The following is a 13,826-nucleotide window of genomic DNA, read 5'->3' on the forward strand; positions in this document are numbered from 1 at the left end:
CCATCCTTCAGACGCTGTTCACTGTTTTTAGGGCTCTTGCGGGGATTGGGTACAGTGACCGGATCGCAGGTTTTAGTTTTGCCGTGATTTCATTTATTTCAAGCTTAGATACTGGGTTGAATATGTTCCATTTTGCTTGTCCCAGTTTTTCTTCAGGTTCTTCTGGTAGGTGGCGAATTGTGTTTTTAGCTTGTTTATTTTGTTTAATAGAGCGGTGGCGTATTCATTGCAGGAGTTCTTTGAGAACTGGTGGTTATTTGAGATAATGGAAGATGGGTCCTTGTTTAGGTTTTTAACTGTTTTGAAGAGTAATTTGGAGTTAAATACTACGTAATGAATCTGTTTTGCGTAGTAGTCTTTTTTTAGCTTTATTGATTTTTCCCGGTATTTTTCTAGGGATTCCGTAGCTTGGCTTTTCCTCCATTGCTTTTCAGGTGTTTCAGGTTCTATTTAGAGAGTCTTAGGTCTTCGCTATACCAAGGTTTCTTTTGTTTGGCAGTATTGCCTTCATTCTGGACTGTTTTTTCCTGGATTGGGCATAGGTTATCTGCTACTTCATTGGTGATTCTATCCCAGGAGTCAAAGGATAAGGAGGCATTGTCATGGTCAAAATTGGTAAATATAGTTTTAATTTTCTTTAGGTAATTCAGTTTCTATCTTTTTTCTTTATGTGAAAAGTTGTTTATTTTGTAAGTTTGCTCTTTGTTTAGAAGGGTTATTTCTGCTTTAATTAGTTGGTGATCTGACCCCAGGGGATTATGTTGTGCGTGGTATTGATTATGCAGTTACTGTGATTGGTGAAAATTAGGTCAAGGATGTATCCTGCTTTGTGAGTAGGGTTGGTTACATATTCTGACCATCCCATTGCTTCCATGGTGTCCAAACATATTTTACATGTTGTGGTTTTTGCTATGCTGTCTACATGTAGGTTGAAATCCCCTACGTTAGTCTATTCGGGGGTTGGAAACACTTTTGTGAAAATTTCGATTAGAGGTGAGCAGTCTTTTTGGAGCGTTCCAGGTGGGCAATAGACTAAGCCAATGTATGTTTGTGGTGATTTTAGTATTGCCACTTCATATGGAGGGTCGATCTCAGCTTTGTAGGGTTTAATAGACCCCTGCCTTTACGTTTTTGTCTGGGGAAGTGGAAGATATCATAGTTGGGGTGGTCAATTTGATTTAATAGGATGCTATCGTTTTCTTTCAGCCATGTTTCTGTAATGCAGAAGATAGTGGGATTTAGTTCCTCTAGTAGATCATTTATAAGGGGAATTTTCTTTGACAGTGATTGAATATTTAATAAAAGGAGCGAGAGCATTAGGCAGGAGGAGATTACTGGAGAGTTGTTACTGAGCTTGGGACAGATCAGGTTTGCGCTCTGTTTTTGTCTTATGCATGATTCTCCATCGCAGGCTTTGAATATCGTATTCTGTGCACATCGATGGCATAACGTTCTGTGCATAAGGGATCTGCATGTTTTTCACAACCTTCACTTAAGCCTGCCATTTCATAATAAGCCCTGGGACCCACCCTCCCTCCTAGTGCAGCCAGATTACCGCATGTTATGAACTTATCCACATGGGTTTAGGTGGCTGAAAATCCACTGCCGCACATTCATCAGTCTTCACGTGTAACCCCTAACTTTACGCTTGGAGGTCCTGACTGTGCTTTACAAAATTTACCCTTTGGGGCTGTTTTCAGGTTGTCCATGTTACGACAAAGGCCATGGGCTGTGCACTGGTTCTGAAAGCAAAGATGTGTGGGTACTTTGTTTTCATGGAAAATGCACGGTGTATCCATGACTTTGTACACTTGGGAACGCCACTTCTAACTGCGCTGTGGACGGATGAGCAGACTAGATGGGCCATGTGCTCTTTTTCTGCCGTCCTGTTCCTATGCATTTTCTATGACTTTTAGCTGCGTTGAGGGACACTTACGTGCGTAAAATGTTGTTCACCCACATAAACAGTTTCATGGGCTGTGATGCTGCTGTTTATACAAGGATGCCAAATGTTCATTGTTTCACAGGATGGAAAAATGGAAGCAGAAGATTTCACTAGCAGGTTATACCGAGAGCTGAATTCTTCACCTCAACCTTACCTTGTGCCTTTCCTGAAGGTAACTTTGTCTGATTCCTTTAGCTTTTTCTTTTTAAAACTTTTGTGCTAATGCATTTATTTTAGTGATCACTATGAGGGGTTTCTTAAAGCAGCGCTTCAGCACACCGACGTGAGATGCGCTGCCTTGGCAAAAGTAGCACTTTTTCTTTAATGGCTTGTGTTTAGGCCATTTAAAGCTCCTGTTTTATTATGGTTGCTTTTGTTTTGTCATTCCTGTCATTATGCAGTAAATTAGGGTACTCTTGTGCGGATCCTCATGCAGGCATTATATTAATACAGACAGACAGCTGGAGCATAGACTTGGAGAAAGACATGTAAAATCAGGTGCATGGACATAATCAAAAGTCAGCATGTACAAATCCTAGGACAGTAAAAGAAAGGGGACACAGACAGGAGCCTAAGAAAAAAGAAGCAATAGGAACCAGCAGCAGAAAATTTAACCTTATACTGCCTCTTGAAAAATGAATGTAAGAGGAGGAGACTCACTGGCTGGAGAAATTCTCTCTCTGTTACCCCATGGAATGAAGAAAATGGAAATTTGCTGTCAAAAATTGATTAGCATGCCACGAGTTGAAATAATTGAAGCCTTGATCTCTTGCCAGCTGAATAATTGAGGTTTTGGATCCTTTGGGTGAATGTGTGCAGAATTGAGAAGGAGCAGCGTAGTACACCTGTCGCTAACCCGATTTTCTCCTCTTTGTCCCTCAGAGGAGTTTACCTGCCCTGAGACAGTTGACCCCAGACTCGGCAGCCTTTATTCAGCAGAGCCAGCAGCAGCAGCCGCCCACGCAAGCCACGACGGCACTGACGGCAGTGATGCTGAGCAGCTCCATCCAGCGCACAGCGGGGAAAGCCACTGCCACTGTAACGAGCACTCTGCAGCAGCCTGTAATCAGTCTAACGCAGCCTCCGCAAATTGGAAAACCAGGGCAGCCTACGCCGCTAGTATGTAAAGCAAAGGCCTTGATTATCTCAGCAGGGGTGGGCTTTTCCTGAAATGAACTTGATCCATATTGGGTTGGCAATAGATTTTCAGTCCGTGCTGCAGGTGAAACAAGTGCAGAGCTGTGAGCAGCCATGAGTTACTACAGCTCAGGGCAAGAAAAGCACATCTGTCATTTAGCCAAGCAAAAGCAGTACCTTCGGGGGTTTTTTTTTTTTTACTTTTATCCCAAGATCTTTCTTGAATTATATTTAAAATAAAAAAAAAAATGTCTCCTTTATTTTACATCTAAATGACAACAATAATTGCCTGCAGTGTTAGCAACTAGCTCCAAACTGCAGTGTTAGATTCAGTGATGTGGACACCTGCCCACTGGGACGTGAACAGAGGCCACAAACTGGCTTTCAGACGGTGATGAAACCTGTGTCGGTGTCTTTGTGCCATCCAGTTTCACGCGCCAGAATGTAGCAGTTGAAGGAAAGCTTCTTAGAGGCGTATTGTCTTTCTAACATACATTTACCGTTCCACCCCCTGCCGTTTCCACAGGTTATCCAGCAGGCTCAAAAAGCAGGTGCTATGGTTAGACCGCCACAGGTCACGCTGACGCAAACGCCCATGGTGGCACTGAGACAACCTCATAATCGTATTATGCTCACAACTCCTCAACAAATTCAGCTAAATCAGCTCCAGACAGGTAATATGGCTGTGCCAGAACTGTATTAATGCGCCATACAGAGACTTTTAGATTATCCATGTGGCCTTTGTTTGAGTAGTTGTATCGTAATGGGTACAGAAGAACAAATTTGGGGTTTTTGGGGTTTTTTTGCATGAACTTTTATTTTTTAACTTTTTTTTTATTGGGAATTGTTTGCATACATAAAAACATGAAATCATACTCGGAGAGTAGTTTTCAAACAATTCCGCATAGGCTGACGTCTCTGGGTCCTTCATACCCGCTGGCTGTAGCCAGAATTTTCAATGCAGATTCCTGTGCACAAATCCACTTTGAAAATTTGTGGCAAAAGAGTTGCCTATATATTCTCCCGCCCCCTGCCTGGGACGCCGCCATGCTCGTAAAAGTACTACAAAATTGTGTTTCGTGGGTACTTTTATGCTCATGCCCCCTGACTTGATTTTCAGATGGGGTTTTTTGCACAGAAACCGGGATTTCTGCATGTAAATCCTTTTGAACATGACCTCACAATGTTATGAATTGTGCCGCTCTCAGACAACCTCCTTAAGAAGCCAAAAGTGCCCAACGCTGCCCTCGCTAAAACGCACTCCTACAGACCGTCTCTCCCTTAGTCACCCTTAGTCAGTTTGTCATATTCTGCTTTCTTCATTAATCAGAAACCTTATTCTTAAGTTAAAATCCCTTTAGATTCATCATTGTTATTGAATTCAAAAAAGTTGGGCCATTTCACTCTGCCTAACAATTGGTTTATCATATCAAACAGTAACAGAACCAAATTATACTAGATAATATATTAAAAAGCTTTACATTCACTGTTTTTTAATCTCTTAATATAGCATGCTGTACACTGATAATTTTAATATAGCATCACTTCCATGTGTACATTTTTGTTTTATTACAGTCTGGAGGGAGTTGCCCATCAAACCCAGTTCAGGAGTCCTATGAATTGATAACCTAATGCACTCAACCCACAGTCAAACATCTTATTTCAAACTTTGCAAATCAGTGTAAGGGGAGAGGGCACTGCCAAAACATATGTACTAGATGCAGCACTGCCCCCTGGTGTAGGGAATAAGAAAGGCAGATAGAATATACAATTATATCTTTTACATAGAACAGAAGGGCAATAAGAGGAGCACATGCAGCTAAAGACCAGTTGATGTTTAATAATTATCATTATGACCAGACAGTAAGAAAAGTCAAGACTAGTATATCATGCATTGACTGTAAGAAAGCTTTTGATAGCATCTCACACTCTTGGATAATAAATTGCCTTGACATGTAGAGAGTGAACTCTGGACTGATCAAATACATCAAGTTCACCATAAAAATATGGCAGACTACATGCCATGCCATCTGAATTATGAAGTTGGACAATTTGTCAATTCCTACCATCAAGATCCAGCAGGAAGATTCCCTGTTACGACTTTATTTGTCTGGCATTTAATCTGCTGAGCACGCTCATTAATTCCTTGGTGTACGGATTTTAACCTGAATCCTAGAGACACTAATGATCCACAGATAACATCTCACCTCCTATGTATACATGAATTGCACTTTATCTAGCAGAGCAACTGAGTAGTAGAAAAACTTCTCAGATGATGTCAGGATGACATTTATCCTGAACAAATATGCAAAGGTCGGCTCGTGCAGGATATAAATCTTTTAAAATAAATAAAATGTAATAAGCAAAACTGAGATTATGTCTCTGACTTGTGCAGGAGCATGTATAGAAATATCTAGCATAGAGAAAGCTGCAACTATCTAGCAGGAATTATTACAAGAAAAAGATCAGCATAAAGTATTACATAATGCTGAAATTGATATTGAAAAATGCTGTAACAGCATGGGTAAGATATTGGCCATCCATCAGCTTATAATCCCTGCACTCGTACAACTTTGGAATCGTAGACTAACCCCATAAACATCTTGAAAAATTGGATGCAAGAATAAGAAAAGGGCTCCATGCCTATCGGGTAATCTATAAGAAACCCAGACTATGCCAAGCCTGTACATCCCAAGAGCTGAAGGCATTTTGGCTCTTATAGAAGTAGATTTCACACCCAGGGCCTGATTTTCAGAGCACTTTATACCCAGAAAAATCCTGTTTTATGTTTGTAAATTATTCTTTAAAAACGAAACCGTGGGTTCTGTAAGTGAATGTGAAACTTGATCTCGTGCATGCTTTTACCCACAGTAGGCAGGGTTGGGGCAGGGAGAGGATTTGTATGCATGCTTTTGATTTTTGGAAGTCTGCCTGAGAGCAGATGTAACTTCCTGTCCAAATTTCAGCGCACATACCGGGAATGCCTGTGAACTTTCAAAGTAGACTTATGTGTGTAAATCCTTTTTGAAAATTCGGATTAAATTCTGTGCATAGACTTTAACCCTATGCAGGCCCTATAGAATTATCCTCATAGAGCTAAACATCATAAGCCCCCAGGTAATAGTTAACAACATCAATGCACCCAAATACTCAAAAAGTGCTGAAGTTTGAAAGCGAATGACCAGACTCTAAATCCATCCTTAAACTTGGCAAACGATCCAATGAACAGAAGGAATGAGTGAGAATCCACCAGCACACGTGTGAAGAGAAGCAACAGAAAAAACGCTTTCCCTGTACGCACCCAGGTTGGTCCAGACTCCTGGGTTTTGCCTCCCTTCCAGCAGATGGAGACAAAGTTTTGCTGACCCTGCCACATAACCTGGAGTGCGTCACCTGCAGTCCCCCAGTATTTCTCTGTCTCCAGCAGATGTTAGAGGTGCAAAACCTGCAGTCTGGACATTAGTTTAAAAAAAAAAAAAGAGGGATAAGGAAAGAAGAGGATTTCTTCCCAGAAGGTTGGCAGGTCCTGGTGGGACCATCCCTTCTGGTCCTGAGGTGGATGAGCAGGGGGTTGGGGGACCCTTATATGGCTCGGACCTTTTCACCGCCAGGGGTAGATAACTGGTGGGGCCAGTTCCCTCACCCCCAGGAGCACATCCGGAGCCTGCTGTCCAGCTTCAGGAAGGTGTCCTTAATCTTTGAAGTTGGTGTCTCTCTTTTTTTTTTTTTAATGTTGTGATGTCGCTTGACCGGAGGGGCAGTGTTGTGTCAGTTTTTTTTCTTCCGCATCCTCAGAGTGGCTGTTGGGGCGCGCATGACCGAGCCAGCAAGGACTATCCCACATGGCAGCAGGTGCTCCGCGTGCAGCGATGCGCATTCGCGCCTGTCCCGGTCCGGCACGGTTTGGATCCGTTCTCATGTCCCACTCTGAGGTTACTTGACTACTTGTTGCACCTCTGACGCTGGTCTGAAGACCAACTTGGTCAGAGTGCACCTGAGTGCCATCGGGGCCTACCACCAAGGTGTTGACAGCTTGGTGGTCAACACCCACCCCGACCCTTTAAAACAAATCCCCCACCCTTCCGAACCCCCCCAAAATGTTTTAAATTACCTGGGGTCCAGTGGGGGGGTCCCTGCGCGATCTCCCGCTCTCGGGCCACGGCTGCGTTAATACAAATGGCGCCGGTGGCCCTTTGCCCTTACCATATGACAGGGCAAAGGTAGCGCCGGCGCCATTTTGGTTCCTGTCACCCGACGTCACGAGTGCAGGAGATCGCTCCCGGACCCCCGCTGGACCCCCAGGGACTTTTGGCCAGCTTGGGGGGGCCTCCTGACCCCCACAAGACTTGCCAAAAGTCCAGCGGGGGTCCGGGAGCGACCTCCTGCACTCGCGCCGTATTGCCAATATTCAAAATGGCGCTGGCGCTACCTTTTGGTGTGCCGGTTTTCCCGCCCTCCCCCGATTTACGATTTTTTGACGATAAATCAGGGGAATTGTTATTGTATCGCGGCTCTAACGATTTTTGACGATTTAAAATATATCTGACGATTGTTTTAAATCATCAAAAAACGATTCACATCCCTAGTCTCTAGCACAGTGATGAGGTCCTTTTCCAGCAGGGCTTAATCAAAGCGACATTAAGTTCTGTCTGTTTGCTCTTAGCATATCAAGATTAGCTTCTAACTCTACCCCCTGCAAAAAAAGAATATCCCCTAGAGCAGTGGTTCTCAACCTTTTTTCGGCCGGGACTCATGTGACAGATGGTTCTCACATGCGTGACACACTGAACATGTGATCGTCACGGGGCTAAATGTAAACATGCACTCTGCATCCACAGGAACCCTCTCGACTCCCAACAATGGATGCAGAGCAGAACTAGGGCATTACCCATACAACTCACCATACAAAAAAAGATATTCTGGTTCTGTCGACATCTCAGTAAGAGCAAAACAAACTCCCTCTACTACCAGACGCAATACCCCTCCTTATGAAAAGACAGTAATTTACCACCAATGCATGTCCTATTGAGAAAACACAACAAATAAGATTGATACAAATGCCTACATGCTAGTAAAATACCTCACCTCAATCACATACCCAGAACTGACCTCCACCAAGTACAGAAAGACCACAAAATATAAATATGGAGACAGAAACTGGAGTTGAAAACCAAAAAGTCACTCTGCATGCAATGCAAACCTGGAGAATTGGAAAGAGAAATATAGCACCTAACATACTCCCAGGATCTGTAATAATGCACACAAACTGATCCGCACAACGTTACACCTGTATTATGGAACACACTCAACCAGTAACTACCCTATCTATGAAAAGGCAACACTACAAATATTAAATCAGGCCCTAAACACCAGTATACCTTCTAGTAGGAAAACAGAATAAGCCAAGCTGCTATAGATCCCCACACAGAAATAATTATAAAACTATACTAGTAAATATTACAAAACATGATAAAATAACATCCAACAATTACAAATTATTAAAAATTGTCCAAAAACCAATAAAATATTTCAAAACAGCAGACTCATCATATAATACCCAGTAATTAAAATGTCAGTCAATCAAGAAAAATAAACTTAAAAAGCCACCTTTACTTACACTCTCCAGCAACTCTCCTACTCCTTCCTCCTGCAGGTCAATAGCACACAGCAGAAGCAGCAGTGGCTGCTGAAGCTCTGTCCTCACAGTCCTCTTCCTTAGGGCCCATGACCAGTCTCTCTTACACACACCAATTAGACCCCAAGACCAGTCTCTGTCTCTTACACACCAGTGACTTCCCAACCAGTCTCTCTCTTTCTCTCTCTCTAATACCAATCACCTTCTGACCAATCTTTCTCTTTCCTTCACATACACCAGTCACCTTCCTGACCAGTCTGTCTTTCTCATACACACACACACACATACACCAGTCACCTCCCTGACCAGTCTGCCCTTCACACACACACACACACACACACACACACACACACAGCACAGTCACCCCCCTGACCCAGTCTGTCTCTCAATTACATACATGCTCTCTCTCTATCACACACATATGCTCTCTCTCCCTCTGGCTCGCTCTCACTCACAACCTCCCCTCCTCCCCAGCACAAATGGCAGCTGCAGTAGCCTCCTGCTCCAGCTCTTGTGGTCTGAGAATGAAGAATCCCATCAGCTGTGGGGGCTAACTCTGTTCTTTCTCCCATCGCTGATCACTGGATGCCCTTCATTTTGGTCCAGGCCTGCACTGCTTTTAATCCTCAGATGCATCCCTTGCCATAAAAATTGTGTATAGATCTTTCTCACAGGACAAGCAGGATGGTAGTCCTCACATATGGGTGACATCATCAGGATGGAGCCCAATCACGGAAAACTTCTGTCAAAGTTTCCAGAACTTTGACTGGCCCCTACTAGGCATGCCCAGCATGGCACCAACCCTGCAGCCAGCAGGGGTCCCCCTTCAGTCTTCTTTTTTCCGCGCAGCAGTAGCCTCGCGGTAAAGGAGCTCTGAAGAGATTCCTGACAGGAATTTTCCTCACGGAATTACTAAAAGTTAAATTGCTCTACAGGGATCCCTCCTCTAACTTTTCTCAGTCCGCGGTACTCCGGTAAGTTTTTACCCGTCTCCCGTCGATCACAGTCGAGTTTGGCCCTCGCGGCCTACTGGCCGTCGACCATACCACGGCTCGATTTTTTTCCATGGCCATGGCGTCGGGGTTCTGTCGGTGCCCAGACTGTACTCGCACCATGTCTATCACAGACCCCCATAAAGTCTGTACAATGTGTTTAGGACGCAAGCACGATGTCTTAACCTGCACCAAATGTGCCCTAATGACACCGAAGGGTCGCAAGGCCAGAATGGAGAAGATGGAACTTCTCTTCCGTGCTCAAACCTCGACTCCGTCCTTTGCATCGACATTGTCAGAACCGGCACCGTCGACTTCGCGCCAGCATCGACCACCGACCGGTGACCGACCGACATTGGCGACTTCTCGGCCATTGACACCCTCTACTCCCCCTCAGGATCGAGGGGATCGCAGGGAGACGCATCGCCATCGACACCATAAGACTCGGACCATTGAGGGAGCGAAATCATCGACCTCGCCATCGTCCGAGCCGCAGTCGAAGAAGCCCCATCCAGGAAAGGCACCGACCATTCCTGCGACCAGGTCTCCGAGGCAACCCTCACCCGATCGGGAATCGGGAGCCGTGTCTCCGCCTTTAACGGTGGTCCCTCCGGCTAAGCCTCTGCCTCCTTCTTCTGTTCCAGAGCCGGGGCTGCTTGCTCCAGGTCTCCGAGAAGAACTGGACCGGGATGGTTCAGGAGGCCATCGACAAGGCGATGCAACGTCTTCAGGTTCCTCCGGCACTGACACCAGCACCGACTGTGGAACTGCTCATCGACCCGATTCCGGCAGTGCTGGCACCGCTGTTATCCAGGATGGAAGCCCTAATGGCTGCCTTTCCATTGATGGATCCCGGGTCTCCGATGGCTCCGATGCCCTTCCCACTGACAGCATCATCAGGAGGAGAAACACTGTTCCGCATTCCTCCATCCGGAGTTCTGCCTCAGCCATCGATGCTTATACGTCCCTTGCCACCGACCCGTACATTGGTGCCGATACGTCCGTCGGCACCACCGAGTCATCCATCGATGCCCTCGATGCCTGTACCGGTGCCCTCAATGCCATCATCTGTGCCTCTGATAATTCCTCCGATTCCTTCGGTACCTAGACCGGGACTTTCAGGTACCCAACCACCCTGTTCCCCTCTACTTCCTAGAGGGAAGGGTGTTGATCCTTATGATACCTGGGGAGATGATACCTCATCAGACACCGATGACTTACCTTCACCACCTTCACCCACTGAGAGTAGAAAGCATTCTCCTCCAGAGGACCTCTCATTTATAAATTTTGTGAAGGAAATGGCTGAATTGGTTCCTTTTCATTTACAGACTGAACGGGATGATAGGCACCAGATGATGGAGTTGCTCCAATTCCTGGATGCCCCCAAAGTAATAACCTCTATTCCCATCCATCAGGTCCTTCTTGATCTTCTCAAGAAAAACTGGGAAAATCCTGGAACAGTTGCTCCAGTACACAGGAAGGCTGACACTACTTATTTAGTACAGTCAGCCCCAGGTTTTCAGAAGTCACAGTTTGATCACCACTCGGTCGTGGTAGAGTCTGCACAAAAAAGGGCAAAAAGGTCAAAACCTCACTTGTCTGTTCCTCCTGGAAAGGAACAGAAATTCCTAGACAACACTGGTCGCCGAGTATTCCAAGGGGCCATGCTCATCTCCCGAATTGCCTCCTATCAGCTTTATATGACCCAATATATCAGGGCCATTTTTAAGCAGATGCAGGACTTCTCAGACTCCCTGCCTCAGCAATTCCAAGAACAATTACAAACCCTTGTAAACAAAGGGTTTGAGGCAGACAAGCATGAGATTAGAAAAGCTTATGACATTTTTGACACCTCTACCAGAGTGTCTGCAGCTGCTATTTTGGCAAGATGGTGGGCCTGGCTCAAGTCTTCTGACATTCACCCAGAAGTGCAAGACCAGTTTTCCAACCTACCTTGTGTGGGAGATAACCTGTTTGGCGAACAGATCCAACAGACGGTGGCAGAATTAAAGGACCATTATGAGACCCTAAAACAGCTCTCCTTGATGTCTTCTGACTTCTCCTCAAAGCAGCCCTTTAGAAAGGACTCTTAAGAAGTCATTCTACCATCCAAGGAAGTCATACCCGCCACCAGCGAGATCCCGTGCCACGAGACCCTATCAAAAACCACAGTCTCGTCAAGCCTGAAAACAAAAACCACAAGCAGCTCCTCAACCAGGACCTGCTTCAGGTTTTTGACTTCCACTTAGAGAGCAGCAGCCAGATTCCTCTGTCGCACATACAAGTGGGAGGTCGACTGTGCCACTTCCACAACCTGTGGCATTCAATCATATCCGACCAATGGGTGTTGGCAATCATTGCTCAGGATTACCATCTGAACTTTCTCGCCCTGCCACCGGACTCCCCACCTCTATGGACGTGGAGAACATCCGATCACTCCATTCTTCTGGATCAAGAGGTCTCCCTCCTTCTCCAGTCGAGCAATAGAACCCGTTCCATACTCTCAGCAAGGCCTAGGGTTCTATTACAGGTACTTCCTAATTCCCAAAAAATCTGGCCCTCAAGTACCTCCAGCGAGAAAAGTTCAAGATGGTTACCTTGGGATCGCTTCTATCTCTTCTACAAAGAGGAGATTGTCTCTGCTCTCTGGACCTCCAGGACGCATACACCCATATCGCGATAAGTCCAGCTCATCGCAAGTACCTGAAGTTCCTAGTAGGCCCCAAGCACTATCAAGTCCGACTGCTTCCATTCGGCCTAGCGTCTGCACCACGGGTCTTTACAAAATGCCTCATAGTCGTCACAGCCTTTCTCAGGACGCAAGGTGTTCACGTCTACCCCTATCTGGACGACTGGTTAATCAGGGCTCCCACTCAGCAAGCTGCTCTGTCGTCCCTCAATCTAACCTTACACACTCTAATTTCGTTAGGATTTCTCGTCAATTACGACAAATCCTACTTAGTCCCATCTCAAACCTTGTCGTTCATTGGGGCAGACTTGGACACCTTACAGGCAAAGGCTTTCCTACCTCAACAACGAGCACTGACTCTCATGTCTCTTGCTCACCAACTGCAGTCTCAACACGCTGCGACGGCACGCCAATTTCTCGTCCTCCTGGGACACATGGTGTCCTCAGTCCATGTCACACCAATGGCACGCTTGGCTATGAGGCTCATGCACTGGACTCTGAAGTCTCAATGGACTCAAGCTATTCAGCCTCTGTCAGCCATTATCCACGTCACCGACTCACTCCGTCTGGTCTGATTTTTCCACCAGGTGAGAGACAATCTCCTCCAGGGATTGCCCTTCCAGGTTCCGAATCCTCAAATCATTCTCACCACCGACGCTTCCAACCTCAGGTGGGGAGCCCACATAGCCAATCTGCAGACACAAGGCTCTTGGTTTCCAGAGGAAGCCAAACACCAAATAAATTTCCTGGACCTTCGAGCAATAAGATATGCTCTAAGGGCTTTTCAGGATCGCCTCTCAAATCAAGTCATCCTAATTCAGATGGACAACCAGGTGGCCATGTGGTACATCAACAAGCAGGGAGGCACGGGCTCCTTCCTTCTGTGTCGGGAAGCTGCGCAGATTTGGGCGGAAGCCCTCTCCCATTCGATGTACCTCAGGGCCACCTACTGGCCGGGAGTGGACAATGTGCTGGCAGACAAGCTGAGTCGCGTCTTTCAACCGCACGAATGGTCTCTCAACCCCTCGATAGCGAACTCCATCTTCCAACAATGGGGATATCCTCGGATAGACCTCTTTGCGTCTCCTCATAACTGCAAAGTGGAGAACTACTGCTCTCTCATCCGCAGGAAACACTCTCAGCCTAGAGACGCATTTTCCCTCTCATGGGCAACCAGTCTGCTCTATGCATTCCCTCCACTTCCTCTTCTCTCGAAGACTCTTGTGAAGTTACGTCAGGACAGGGGAACCATGATCCTGATAGCACCTCACTGGCCACACCAAATGTGGTTTCCAATATTACAGGATCTCTCCATCCGCAGGCACATTCCCTTGGGACAGGACCCGCTTCTGATCACTCAAAACGACGGGTGCCTACACCATCCCAATCTTCAAGCCTTGTTCTGACGGCATGGATGTTGAAAAGTTA

At 45.9% G+C, this 13,826-nt stretch overlaps 1 protein-coding gene across 1 annotated transcript in view; it reads left to right on the top strand.

Moving 5' to 3' along the window:
* TAF4 (TATA-box binding protein associated factor 4) overlaps window positions 1-13,826 on the top strand; it is a 151,722-nt gene that overhangs the window by 89,955 nt on the left and 47,941 nt on the right. The window contains exons 7-9 of the mRNA XM_029612659.1: window positions 2,028-2,117; window positions 2,828-3,064; window positions 3,609-3,756. Coding sequence (XP_029468519.1) covers window positions 2,028-2,117; window positions 2,828-3,064; window positions 3,609-3,756 — 475 coding nt within the window. The remainder of the gene's footprint in view (window positions 1-2,027; window positions 2,118-2,827; window positions 3,065-3,608; window positions 3,757-13,826) is intronic.

The sequence above is a fragment of the Rhinatrema bivittatum genome, chromosome 8 (genome assembly GCF_901001135.1).
Source record: "Rhinatrema bivittatum chromosome 8, aRhiBiv1.1, whole genome shotgun sequence".
Taxonomy (NCBI): domain Eukaryota; kingdom Metazoa; phylum Chordata; class Amphibia; order Gymnophiona; family Rhinatrematidae; genus Rhinatrema; species Rhinatrema bivittatum.